At 57.7% G+C, this 13,370-nt stretch overlaps 1 protein-coding gene across 4 annotated transcripts; it reads left to right on the forward strand.

Moving 5' to 3' along the window:
* The first annotated feature begins 523 nt into the window (after positions 1–523).
* Positions 524–12,284, forward strand: TBATA (thymus, brain and testes associated). Of its 4 annotated transcripts, XM_032878001.1 has the most exons (12): positions 527–610; positions 947–1,126; positions 1,918–2,147; positions 4,026–4,181; positions 5,044–5,123; positions 6,642–6,815; positions 7,875–7,935; positions 8,169–8,570; positions 8,921–9,002; positions 9,781–9,925; positions 11,028–11,080; positions 12,055–12,284. In XM_032878001.1, exons 1-12 carry the CDS (start codon positions 564–566, stop codon positions 12,269–12,271), a joined length of 1,827 nt encoding a protein of 608 aa, XP_032733892.1. In that variant the 5' UTR covers positions 527–563; the 3' UTR covers positions 12,272–12,284. The 4 variants fall into 4 exon arrangements, with proteins under 4 accessions (XP_032733916.1, XP_032733907.1, XP_032733892.1 ...); XM_032878006.1 differs by lacking the exons at positions 7,875–7,935; positions 8,169–8,570 and having other exon boundaries at positions 549–610; positions 12,055–12,232; XM_032878016.1 differs by lacking the exons at positions 947–1,126; positions 7,875–7,935; positions 8,169–8,570 and having other exon boundaries at positions 525–610; positions 12,055–12,232.
* Positions 12,285–13,370: the final 1,086 nt, after the last annotated feature.

Consider the following 13,370-nt stretch of genomic DNA (forward strand, 5'->3'; position numbering starts at 1 on the left):
TAGCTGAATTTTGTGCGTACTGTTTTCTTGCTCCCCCGCCCTTATTGTATCACATTTATGATACTTTTGCTTGCCTTTGAACTCTACCTCTAAAAAGGAATCTCGGGCTCTGGGGCTTCTGGGACTCGCTTTCCTTGACCTCACATTATATTTTTAAGATTCACCCATGTTGTTCTGCGTAGCTGTGGTTCATTGTCATGGCAATATGATGCTCAATTGTCCACATGCAGCACAGCTCATCTGCCCGTTCCTGTCACCATCGGACATTTGGGATGTCGCCAGGTGTTGGCTAATTTGCATGATGTTAGTCTGAATATTTTTACATATAGCCCCCGTGGTACCACCGCAAGGGCCTCCCTGGGTACATGTCAGGGAGAGGAACGGCTGAGCGCTCTGTGCCAGTTCAACATGCCAATGTTCAATTTTACAAGATATTGTCAATTTTTCTCCCCCAAGTGTGTGTTCCGGTTTAGACTTCCACCATCAGTGTATGAGAGTTCCTGCCGTCCATCTCCAGCACTAGTAGTAGGTGCACTGCCCTTTATTCTGTCAGAAAGGCTACGATGGCTACACAAGTGAAGACCCAGTTGGCTGAACATCCACTAATGACGTAAGACCCCTCTTACGTGTGCCCCCCCGCTGCTGACCAAGGGGGTGGTGGAGGCAGGGCGGGGTGGGAGACAATGGTGGCCAGGGGGAACCCAGCAGACTGAAGGGCTTCGACTTCCGCCGCCCTCAGCCAGGTCCCCATGGGTTCCTGAGCCTGAGTTTAGCACAGGTCACAAACCGGGTCCCTCCCTGGTGGGAGAGGACATGGTGACGGGGAGCTGAAGCACCTAGTACTAGAATTCCTGGGGTTTCTGAGGGGTGACTTCCTCCATCACTTGGGGTAGGGGACCACCAGGTAACTGCAAATTTCAGAGAAGGTTTGCTTTATTTCTTTAAGCCCCAGATCCCTTAGAGGCCAATCGAGGACGGCACAGAAAACTCAGGGGCCTGGTCAGCGAAATTCTCAGAGGGTCCCGGGGCAGAGCACCTTGCTTAGCATATCCAGAGTCCGTCTCTTCTCCAGAGGGCCTCCCTTCAGCCGGGGCCAGCGGGAGAAGGGAGTGCAGACAGCGCGCAGGCAGGTGGCCCCCCCAGGCCCCAGGCGGAGAGCACCCCACCTTTGGAACCTTGCTGGACTGACCTCGAGCTCCTCCTCCAGAGGCAGGGCCCGGCATCCTCAGCGGAGGGCAGGGGCGCAGGGCGGAGGACAGACAACCTGAGAAGCTTGTCTCCAGCAAAGCAGAGCAAGAGCTTGACGCTTCCCTGCAGCATTGCGACTCTGAAGGCTACCCCATCAGCTCTGCGTCTCCTGGGAGGGTCCCCCCCCCCCCCCGGAGAAGGACATGCTGGCGCCATCTGGCCTCCATGCTCCAGCTTTAGCCTCTGGATGCCTGGGCCAAGACTGCCTGGGGGGACGGGGGCCAGGGGGCTGCCTGTAGCTGGCTTCTCCTGGGCTGCCAAGAGTCAGCTTGGGGACAGGCCCTTGCTGTGTCTGTGTATATAAGGTCCCTTTGCTTCTACCCAGGTATTTGGATGAGTAGGTGGGTCTGTGGCTTCTTCCCTGTGGCTTGACAGAGGGTTTGTGGGAGAAAACTGAGGTCTCGAGAGATTCCATCTGAATTCTCTCAAATAGATTCGAGCTCCCTGCGAAGGCATCTTAGGAAGACAGGAAGCTCCCTGAGACTGGATTGTACCAGTTGGGAGTGGACCCCGGGAGAGGCCGGCTTTGGGTGCCAGGGGAGTGGGAGTGAGATCCTGGAAACCCGTTTCAGAGTGTCTCGGTAATAGACTCCAGATAAGCCCCGAGCTCCAAGCCGGGTGGGCACTGCTGCCCGGAGGCTCCATTAGCTTCTCCTTGATCTTCTTCAGTCCAAGGGCTGAGCCTGAAAAGAAGTCAGGACACAGGCCGAGGAGCCACGGGGACGGCAGGCCGCAGAAAGAACTGATGATCCCAGGGATTGTGGATTTCCAGCTGATCCAAACGGCACTGAGGACCCCCAGGCCCCAAACCCCTGGGGCCTACCGCTTTGGCCGCCTCAGCCACCACTCCTTCTTCTCCCGACACCACCCGCACCCACAACGTGTGACCCACATCCAAGGTAGACCTGGGGTGGGTAGGGGCCCGGCTGGAGGTGGTGGGGCCATCTTAAAAATGGGAAAGGGAAGTGTCAGCCCCCATTTCCAAGTTGAGACCCGGAAAGGGTGGGGATTTGGTCGGGGTCAGAGAGCTCCTTGGCCACTTGCAAGCACTTGGTCAAGCAAAGACTTGACCCAGGGAACAGGCTCCAAGGCTGAGTGTCTAGTCCTAGACCATGTTCCTCATTGCCAATCCTCCCATTTTAGGATTCAGGGAAAGGGATAAATGTTTTGCCCCAGAACTGTACTCTGTTCTGAAACTCAAGCCAATTAATCCACTTAGCCATCTATTGAGTGTGAACTACAGGTCAGGTACATTTTAGGCGCTGGGGATATGACAGTGAATAAGACAGTCCCTGACCCCACAGAGTTGACTCTGGTGAGAAAGGATAGGAAACAGATAAGGTGTCAGGGTGTAGAAAGCGCCAAGGCTCTAGAGGGGAGGAAACCTCATCAATAGCATGGCCTTTGGGCAAAGAACTAAAGGGATATTGTGGATATTGGGGGGAAAAATGTCCCGGGCAGTGGGAACAGCAAGTGCAAAGGCCCTGCGGCACACATCCTGGCTCTGTTAGAGGGTCAGTAAGGAATCCAGTGTGGCTGGAGCAGAATAAGGAAGGGTAAAAAGGAGATGGGCCAGAGAGGTGATGGGGGTCCAGAGCACGTGGGCCTTGGAGGTCACCCACTTACCATTGAGCCATCTCACTGAGGCAACAGGAGCCATGGGAAGGGGCAAAAGCAAAGAAGTGACAGGAGTGACATGTTGGCCGCTGTCTGGAGGGTGGCATGGACCAAGGAGGTAGCAGTAGAAGACTGAGAAGCCCTGCTCTAGAGACCTACAGAGGTGAAGCCAACAGGATTTGCAGACTGGTTAGAAATGAGTGAGAAAGGCAAAGAGTGGTCAAGGATGACTCCCAGGTGCTGGGCCTGATGGCTAGAAAACCAGAGTCACATGGACTGAGGCAAAAAGAGCCCAAAGCAAGGGCTCAAGCCGGGTGGAAGGGGGGTTGGGAATTTGGTGAGGACCTGGGAGATGCAAGACTGCACATGACTTTCAGGCACGGGGGTGGAAGGGCAGAGTAAGCAGCTGGGCCCAGAGTTCAGGCAAGAGACCCTGATGTGGCCATTCTAGGAGGGACGCCATTGGTGAGAAGGAAGGAGCAGAGGAGGTGAGGAGTGGCCTGCGAGTTAGAAGGGACCAGGAGAATGAGGGGACCCCTGGCCAAAAAGGAGAATGTTTCTGAAAGGACAGAGTGAGCTACCATGCTCGGTCCTACAAGGCTGGTCCTTAAAGCTTCACGGTGGACGATAATACATGGTCAGACTGTAAGGCATCAGGGTCCTTGTGTGTAAGCAGCTCGCCATATCCCCCAGGCTGCCTGGCACAGGCTGACAGATGGCAAGGAGTTTTCTCCAGGGGGGTCTGGCTAACTCTTACCACTCCCTGTGATTTGAGCCCAGGCCCCTCTGGTCACAGACTGTGGCTTAGCGCCGCACCCCCATGCCTTCCTCTTTAAGCTGTCTGCCTCTGTGTGTTCACACCTGCAGTTCCTTGCTCTGTCCTAGAACATCAGAAAGACCCCAATACTAAGGTCCCAGAAAGCCTGGGTTCCTAGCTCACCTCCACCTGACTCGCTGGGTGAGCCTGTCACTGTCTATTGTAATGTCCCTGTGGGTAGGGCCTCCGTGGCTGCGGGATCTCCCAGCTCCAGTGATCTATGGGCTTTTGTGGTTACTGGAAGAAGCGGGTTCAGTGCTCTCCCTGCCCACCGCCTCCCAGTCTCCCAGGCTTCCTAGGGTCCACCCAGGCTCTCCTCCTCACGGCCTCTCACCCTTCGCAGATCTCACCGGGAAGCCCGTCTGTGTCGTCAGAGACGAGTTCTCTCTGGCCCCCGTGCCTCGAGTCACACTTTTATCCCGCTGTCTGATGGGGATGCCTGGCATCTCTGTCCCCGTTGGAGACCCACAGTCCAATCGGGAGCCTCAGCTTTCCTCTGGTGTGTACTTGGGCAGCAACCCCTCTCTCTCCAGGTGCCTGGGAAGGAAAGAGCTCTTAGGTTGGTGGGGTCCCGTGGGGTACCCTAGATTTTTCCACATTTCCTCAGGCAGCAGCATCTGCATTCTTCCCCACCCCCTCCCCAGGTCCTAAGAAATATGGCCCCTACTCAGATTTGAGGTATTTGAGGAGTAATAACCATCAGAGGAGAGGCAGGGGGGGGCCACAGTCACGTGACTGACAGCCAGAGACAGGAATGATACTGGAAATGTTGAGTAGCTTGTATGCTCCGTCACTGGGCCGTCGGAGCAGACAGCCAGAGATGGAGTGGCAGCTCTCAGGCGGCCATGGCCCTGCCCAGGCCCTTGCCCCTCCCTGCGGGCCAAGGGGAAGCTCACCGGTGGGTGTGGAGAGAGGCCCCAGGGAGGAACCAGGACAGTGGTGCAGAGCAGAGAGGGTTCCGAGGCTCTCTGTCGCCAGCCTGCTCCCAGACCAGCTTCGCCAGGAACAGGTGGATGTCTGAGTGACTGGTACAGCACAGACACTGGGTCTCTGGCCTGGCCTCAGTGTCCGAAGGAGGCAAAGCTGGATTAACCCGCACACTTCCTAGCACAGGGAGCCAAGCATCTCCAGCATCCCCCAGTGAAGCCACAGGCTAGGGTATCAACGTAGTAGTGACTGCACCAAGGTGCGGGGGGGGGGGGGTTCCTCCTCCCTCCTTCAAGGTCACTGCCTCCCCATTTCCCTGTAAGACATGAGGCTGGGAAGGCTGAGGAGGTGACCAGGCGCTTCCCCCCAGTGCTGGGTACCACAGAGAGGGCGGGGAGGAGGACCCCACATATCAGCTGGCAGTGTCTTCCCAGAGACCTGGAAGAAGGAGTTGAAGGACCTGGCCTCCCGGGTGGCCGTCTTCACCAAGGAAAATGAGCTGAAGAGCAAAGAGGTGGGTGTGGATCAAAGGCGCCGTCCGGGAAGAGATCAGAGGGTCCATCTCTTTGTAACAAAATCCCTCCCGAGGGGCTTCCCTCCTCATGGACAGTAAAGCCCATGTCCACAAGAGGTGGGGGGCTGTCGGCCCAGGGAGGAGGGGGCTACAGAACACCGGCCTGAAGGGGGAAGGTCGCGGCAAGGGCTTGGAGGAGAAGAGAAGGTGGCTGGGTGGAGAAATCCAGGAAGGGTTCGTAACAGAAGGGGGATGTGAAGAAGTGGACAAGGGAGGCGTCCTTAGGGGAGGCCTGCAGCACAAGACCGCAGAAGCTGGGAAAGAAAGGCAAGACATCCTTAGAGACCGGGCTGACGTGCAGGGATACGTGGGCAGCCATGGAGGGGGGAAGGGGGGAAGTGTGAGAAGGGGCCGACTTTGAATGTGGACAAAAAGAGGAGCTTGTTCTTAATTTCTGAACTTACTGTAGTGCCGGATCTCATAAGGAGGGGAGATTCACTGAAGGATTTCAAATAGGATGGGGTGACCTCATGGGTGCCATTTGCTGGTAATTCAGTAAAGACAATTGGAGGCAGCTTGGAGGTAGCTAGAAAGGGACTGAGGCAGGTGTGGCCCTTGGGACGGACTCTGGCTCCGCCCTTGTCTGGGGCAACAGAGTTCTCCTGATTGCTTTGTGGCTAACTCAGTGCAATGCTCACAGCAACTCAGTTAAGCAATCTGGGTCTCACTTTTCTTATCTTGAAAATGGGGAAAAGTATAGGGGTGCCTGGGTGGCTCCGTCAGTTGAACGTCCAACTCTTGATCTCAGGGTCCTGGGATGGAGCACCACGTTGGAGCTCTGTGCTCAGCAGGGAGTCTGCTTCTCTCCCTCTTCCTCTGCCCCTCCCCTGCTCACACACAGGAGCTCTCTTGATCTCTCTAAAATAAATAAACAAGTAAACAAACAAATAAAATAGGAAGTATGCCCCAGTCTACTGGGTTGCAAGGGTAGGAGGTCCCAGGCCTCGTACCCACAGGCCTGGCTCAGGAGGGTTTCCCAGGGCAAAGAAAAGATGCCAAGTTCTGGGGGACAAACTTGGGAGCAGCTGACCTGGGAGTTAAGGTAGGCGATGGGGACCATGGCCCAGGATACTGCTTTCAAATCTATGATGGGCTTGGGGGAGGGGAGGGAAGGAGGGTCTCCCTAGGAGGAAGTACGAGGACTTCAGAGGACCGCCAGGGGCTCCAGCATTCAAGTTCCAGGAGAAGGAATTGGGCTATAGAGGGGCCTCTGGCTGGGGAGAGGAGTCTAGAACAGGGCGGGCTGGCCTGGTCATCCTCCCAGTTTCCTGCAATCTGGTGATGCTGGGATTTCAGGAGGGTGGGAATGCCCTAGAGGTATGACTGGGCCCCTTCTGCCTTCTTTCTTGAGGCCCCCCCCCTGCTCGCGCTCTCTCTCTCTCGATCTCTCGATCTCTCTTGATCTCGCTCGATCTCTCTCTCACTGCCTGGAGTCTCTGGCCACTTTGCCCCCAGCAGAAGGAGGAACCTCAGCGGGAGCAGGGGGCAAAGTACTCAGCCGAGACCGGGAGGCTCATCCCCACTTCCACCCGAGCCGTTGGTCGCCGCCACTCCCGCCAGAGCCCCCGGATTTATCCTTCTGGCAAAGATGGAGGAGTTCAGACCATTGTCCTGCGGGATCAGGAGCTGCTGGTGAGGCCCTGGGAACGAACGCTGGGAGCTACGGCCCGATGGAGGCCTGGTCTGAGGGCTGAGAACATGGGGGTTGCTGCTCCCAGGCTCCCAGCAATCCCAACTAGGAGCTTAAAAACTTCCAAGTGTGCTTTAAAGTGTGGCCTCTCGGGGCGCCTGGGTGGCTCAGGTCATGATCTCAGGGTCGTGGCATGGACCCCCACTTTGGGCTCCATAATGGGGTGGAGCCTGCTTGGGATTCTCCCTTTTCCTCTCCCTCTGCCCCTTCCCCCACCTCTCCCTCTTTAAAAAAAAAGGAAAAAGGCAGCGTGGCCTCTCCTGGGGACACATGTACCTGAGACCGTCAGCCTCAGGAACTCCCGACCTGGGAGTCCAGCCCCTGGATCCAACCCCCTGTTGCATCCAGGTTTCTGTGGGAGGCTCTCCCTCTCTTTGAAGGCCTTCCCCGCTCAGGGCTTTAGTTCCATGATCCACCCACGCCCGGAGCATGAACGTCTTGTCAAGAGGGGCTGTTCCAGCGGGGGCGCTGGAGGAGTTCAGGAAGGGAGCCGCTGTGGCTGAGTGGCTGGAGAGGAAGGTCCTGCCTAGTGTTGTCCCCAAAGCATGCCCTGCTCTGCCTTGGGCTGCAGCCAGCCAGGCCAGTCCCAGCACGGTCTCCCACACTTGGAGGGGTTTGGTCTCTGCCACAGTGACGCACAGACTCACCCCCACCCCCCGCCCTGCCTGCACAAGTTTCCCAGTCAAGGCCTGAGATGAGTCCTTGCCTCTTGCCGGTGGCTTAAAGCTATCTCGCCGTCCCTTTCCAAAAGCATCCATGTTCTCCAGAAAAGGTTACACACAGAGCCAGTTTCTTAACACCCCCCCCCATGACCAGCGCTTCCAAGCCTGCAGTCCTTTGGAGAACTGCACGGTCGACTGAAATGGATAGTGTAGGCAGGGCCCAGAATCCCCATTCCACAGATGGCAAGGCTAAGACCCTGCCAGGTGACATTCTGTGGCCCAGGCCCCCAGAGAGGGAGCGGCGCAACCCGGACTAGAACAGCACTTTCTCCACCATAGGGCGGCCTCACCTTGCCTGGAATTAGGTTCTCGGGTCCTGTGGGGAGGGGGTCCAGGGCAGGTAAGTTGGACGCGGAGAACGGAGAAGGGCCCAGGGGCAGACCCAGGGTGGGAGTCACTGCAACAAGTGGGTATCTGGGACCGAGGGGGTGCCCTAGGCGGCAGAGGCCTGGGAAGATTCTCAGCCCGGTTCCCACTCTGCTGAGGATGAGGCAGACTTGCTGGGGACTGACAGGCCCCCCCAGGTCCTGGGAAGACCAACTGTCAAGCACTGAGGGGACCCCACTTTCCTAGGACTCCAAGGGTTCCACCTGCTACCGCGAGCCCCAACTCCAGCCGGCCATAGCTACAGCCGCCATCAGCAGCTCGGCCTAGGGAGCCCCCGTAGCCCGTTCGACACAGAGCTGGCTCTCCCCCGGATGACACTTGCCTGGAGAACACAGGGGGAAGAGGGTCGGAAAGTAGCAGTGACGCCCGAGGCCGAGGAAGCGGCTGAGTGTGAAGTGCGCACGCCACTGGGCCAGACGGAGTCCCAGGTCGGGCAGTCTGCGGAGCCAGCCAGCCCTGAGCCGCAGCCCGCCCACTCCGATCACCCCACCTCTATGCTAGCGTCGCCAGACCCTGGGAGCTCCAGGGAGGGGAGGCCTGTGGGGTTCCTGAAATCCCCACGCCCAGGACCCAGGGATCCGAGACTCGGTGCGTCTCTGAGAGGCCACGCGGCCCGCTCACACTCTGCCCTTCCAGTGAGGGACTCTGGGGCACCATCAGCCCACATGGGGTTCAGGGAGGAGGCGTCCACACACAGGGTTCAGAAGCTTGGTTCTGCCGCACTCTCCTGGATGGGTGTCCTCAAGACTCTTCCTCCGGGACTGGTGGGACAGAAAGTGCTTTGTAAAGTGCGAAGTCACGGGGCAGGGACCTTGGTGGGGATCAGTGGAGCCAAGTATGTGGCTCTGGGAGCCCACGTTGTGGGAGAGGGGCCTGTGCTGCCGGCTGGGACGTGCCTACCAGACACGCTGACCCGGGGCCTGTCCTCCTGCCTGCAGATCCTGGAGCTCCTTTGTCAGATCCTGCAGACAGACTCCTTGAGCGCCATCCAGTTCTGGCTCCTGTACGCTCCTCCAAAGGGTGAGGACACGGCCGGTGCCCGGGGCGTTCTCGGACTGGAGGCTGTTGAGGGCCTTGTTCTCTGGATGTCACTCGGCTCCCACCCAGATCCATCCCCCTGGGCTGCTGCTGCTTTTTGGAGCCCCAAACTAGCCTTTTCCAGCAGGACAGTGCCCCTGCTCCCTCCTCCTGCTCCCTCAGCAGGATTTCCACCCCCCTGCTTCTCAGAGGGGGCTTCGGGCTGACCACCACCCTGGACACCTGGCAGGGAGAAGTCCAGAGCTGTCTTCAGCAGACACCCGCCGCTGTGGGAAACATGCACATACAGGCACAGCATATGCACAGGGACACATGAGCGGACGCACATGCACACACTGGGATGGTGGGTGGAAGGTGTATCCAAGTGGGGGGGTTGAGGAGTGTTGATGGGAGCTGGAGGGAGTGGGGGAGGGGAGGCGGGGAAGGAGGCAGGTCCCCAGGGGGCTTTCCAGAGAGAGCCCGGAAGCATGGTGGCTGGGCCAGAGGGGGCCAAGAACAGGTACGGGCATGTGACCTTGCAGTGAGAGAAAGTGGGGAAGGGTTGGGTGTTCTCCACACATATGGGCCAGGACAGAGAAAGCCCCCCCACCCAAAAGGGGACCTGGACGCAGAATGTCAGAAGGTTAGAGAGAGCTGTCCTGGGTCAGGGTTGGGCAGAAGAGCTGGAGGCCCTGCTTCCAGCCTGTCCCTTATGGGGACAGGACAGCATGGGTCTTGCCACTGAAGACCGTGCCCCCCCCCCCCCCGGCTATGCTTGCAGAGAAAGACCTGGCCCTGGGGCTCCTGCAGACAGCGGTGGCTCAGCTCCTTCCACAGCCCCTAGACTCTCTCCCGGTGGAAAAACTTCTCCATCAGCTCCACGAAGTCCAAGAACCTTCTCAAGAGAGGCAACAACCACCCTACAGGTGGGCTCCACACCCCTCACCTGCCCCCCTGCTCCCAGAGCTGCTCCCTCACATTCATCCACCTGTCCTCCCAGGGGAGGCTGGGGTGGTCTGAAAAAGGGATCTGGGTGCTGGCCTCAGCCTGGGCTCACTGAGCCTGTGCTGGAGGAGGAGAAGGCCCAGCCCCTCCCCTGGGGATCCCCAGATCAGCCTGTGCTACAGCCCAGGCTTCCGTGGCTGGCTCTGGGGGATGCCCTAGGGGCGCCCTGTGTCAGCTATAGCAAGACAAGGGCCAGAGGAGCCACATGGAACCCTTCTGCTCTCGGTCTTTGGGAAGACAAGTAGAGAAGGAAAGCTAACAGGCAAGCAGAAGTCCCTTACCGGGGTGTTACGTGCCTCCCACGGCCGAAGGACACAGGGAAAGGGGAGAGTAGGGAAGTCCTCACAAAGCAGGTGTGTAGGGCCAGGTGTCAGCGATGGATCTGGCAGTAATACATGCCCACTACACTGCCTGACCCTGGCAGATGTCTCACGTATCTGCAGCCCACACTACCATCTGTGGAGGCAGTGGTACACCCCCATTTTACAAATTGGAAAACTCGGCCTAAGCCACTGCTACATGGAGGTCCAAAGTCACCCGGGGGGTCCACCCCAGAGCTGGGATTAAGCCTGGGGCTAGTCTCACTTCCCAGCCCAGTAGCACGCAGATTTGCAGGAGACCTTGTGAAAAATGCAGATTCTGGAACATTCTAACACAGCACGTTGGGGATGAACCAGGGGCTGTGTCATTTTGACAGGCCTCCCGGAGTTTTTCCAGTAGAGCTCGGGGAACGCTGCTGGGATTGGTAGAACTAGAAGGAGCCGATGAGAGAGGGTGGGGACAGTCAGGAAGGGAAGGCAGGAATGGCTCACTCTAGGGAATGCTGAGTTTGAGGGTGGTTGCAGCTTGGGGGCTGGGGCTTGTGCTCATTTAGGTTTGAGGGCCTGGGTTCTCGCTCTGGCCCTGCACTGGGTTCTCAGGTGTCTCCCTGGAGCACTTCCCTCCCCGCCCCAACCACCCTGCCACTGTGCCCCAGTGGGCTCCGGCCTCACCTTCCCAGCCTTATCTTTCTGTCTGTTACAGCCAATCCCTGAAGAAGATAAAGACACCGTCCCTACCCAAAGGCGACAAACCAGGTAAGATCCCAGGCAGCAGGTCATCCTGGGGGCTCCCCGAGGCCCACCCTGGCTGTATGCCCGGGGGATCCAAGGACCCTGGAGATAAGGCCCTGTCCCAGGAAGCTGCCCATTCTGTCCATTCATCTCTCCACTCATTCAAGAGGCTTCCTTAGCAGCTGTAAGCTAGGCTCTGGGGAAGAGTCCAGACGGGCTTCCATGGCCACGGGGCTTATGAGGAGGAGGGCAGCCAACATAAACATCGGAGAGGGCCAGGTGCCATAAGGGAAAAAAAAAGGTAAAGTGAGGGACAGTAGGGAGGACTGGCAGGGTGGGGAGAGGGCTCCTTAAGCCGAACAAAAGGTAGGATCCAGCCCGATGTGGGTCTAGGGAGAGCCCAGAAGTAGGGCTCTCACGTGCTGGTGTGTGGGTGAAATCACACATAGGCCAGGGTGCCTGGGGCCTTGTGGGTCAGGACAGAAGTAAGAAATGAGATGGGGTAGGTGGGCGGGACCGGTGGTCCCACGCAGAGGGCGTGGGGGTGCCCTGGAGCCTTATGAGCAGGACCTGAGGGGGACCCCTGGCTGCCCAGTAAAGAATGGACTGTCGGGGGCCAGGGGGTGGGGGAGACCAGGGAGGAGGCTGCAGCATCATCCTGGGGCCTTTGGCAAGGGCTGAAGAGGACAGCTACCCACCATGTATAGTATTCTCCCCCACTAGACTGTAAGGGATCCTAAGGGGGCTGGCTGTCTTGCTCTCTAGGTATTTTTTGTCTGGATGGAGAAAGGGAGGGGGAGGTGAAGCTCTGAGAAGGGGGTTGGCTCCTTCCAGGTCCCCAGCAGAGCCCAGAGCAGAATCTGGCCTTGACCCACATCTGCCTGGGGTCTTGTGGGGAGAGCAGGTCCACCCAGGTCTCCTGAGCAGCTCCCAGCTAGGGGCCTGGCCCCTCCCTGTCCTCTCCTGACTCACCTGAAGGATGTCTTCCCTTCTCCCAGAGTATATCGGAAGAGCACAAGTTCTTCGGATGCATTCAAGCCAGATCGCAGAAGAGAGAGCCTCACAGCCAAAGGCAGAATGCTGAGTCCGAGTCCCTTTGCCCGCCTTGCTCAGGAGCTGCCCCCGGGCTTGAGGCTGTTCTCAGCCCCACCATCTCAACAGCAATACCGACTTGCCTATCACACGGAGCCCATTAAAAGGCTGCCTTCCCTTTAGGAGGACAGTTCCACTCTCCCCTCTGTAGTGGCTCTGTGCTTGGGGGCTGGGTGATTCCAGGAGCTGGGATGGGCTGTGGAACGGTCCCATTCCCTTGGAGAAAGTCTAAGCGGTAGAATACAGCACTTAGTGTGTAAGTGGTGTTCTATGTTCCTAACGCGTTCTATGTTCCTAAGAGTTGATGGGCAGCCCAAGGAAGAAGTTCTGTCCCTTCCGAGCCAAGACACACAGGGTTCCAGGGAGGCTAGAGCAGAGGTCAGGAACCCACGGGCCTCTGGAAAGTAACCATCCATACCAACACTTGAGTTCCTTGCAGTACCATATTCGATTCTCGCAAAAGTTCTGTGCAGCAGACTATGAGTAGCATCACTCCCATTTTACAGATGAATACATTGAGGCTCAAACAGTGAATAACTGGGCGCCTGGGTGGCTCAGTGGGTTAAGCCGCTGCCTTCGGCTCGGGTCATGATCTCAGGGTCCTGGGATCGAGTCCCACATCGGGCTCTCTGCTCAGCAGGGAGCCTGCTCCTTCCTCTCTCTCCGCCTTGCCTCTCTGTCTCCTTGTGATCTCTCTGTCAAATAAATAAATAAAATCTTTAAAAAAAAAAAAACAGTGAATAACTTGTCCAAAGCCACACAGTAAGTGGCAGAGCCAGGCCCAAAATCCAACAAGTCTGGCTGGGGAACCCCCGCTCTCCCCCACCGTGCTCTCCTGCCTTCCAAACAGCTACGTGCCAAAGGTGGCTGCAGAATGATGGTTGGCAAGATCAAGGAGGAAAGAGACCTTCCATAAATGGGACCCAGCTGGGGTTTTGCTATCCTTTACCATCTAGAGAAGGTGGCCTTTGATGCTCTGGGAAGTCCAGTGTTCCTTGAGATGGCTGCAGATTCTGTGGAAAGCCAGGATGGGGAGACGTGGGAAGAAGCATTGGGGTTCCACAGTGTCCTGGCCACCTGTGGCTCTGAGCTCCTACTTCCACTAAATCAGGTCCCTGGACTGTGGCTCCCTCCTGTGCTGGCAACACAGGTCCAGCTCACAGCAGCTCAGATGGATTCGGTCCCTCCGGGTTTTCTCGAAAACCCCATTTGCACAAAACCT

Source organism: Lontra canadensis, unplaced genomic scaffold (assembly GCF_010015895.1).
Source record: "Lontra canadensis isolate GAN:19392208 unplaced genomic scaffold, GSC_riverotter_1.0 scaffold3, whole genome shotgun sequence".
In the NCBI taxonomy this organism is placed as follows: Eukaryota; Metazoa; Chordata; class Mammalia; order Carnivora; family Mustelidae; genus Lontra; species Lontra canadensis.

Coding starts and splice junctions, on each gene's coding strand:
- TBATA (XM_032878001.1), top strand. CDS start 564: ATGGCTACACAAGTGAAGACCCAGTTGGCTGAACATCCACTAATGAC. Junction 611..946: donor GCTGAACATCCACTAATGAC/GTAAGACCCCTC, acceptor TATTTCTTTAAG/CCCCAGATCCCTTAGAGGCC. Junction 5,124..6,641: donor ATGAGCTGAAGAGCAAAGAG/GTGGGTGTGGAT, acceptor TGCCCCCAGCAG/AAGGAGGAACCTCAGCGGGA.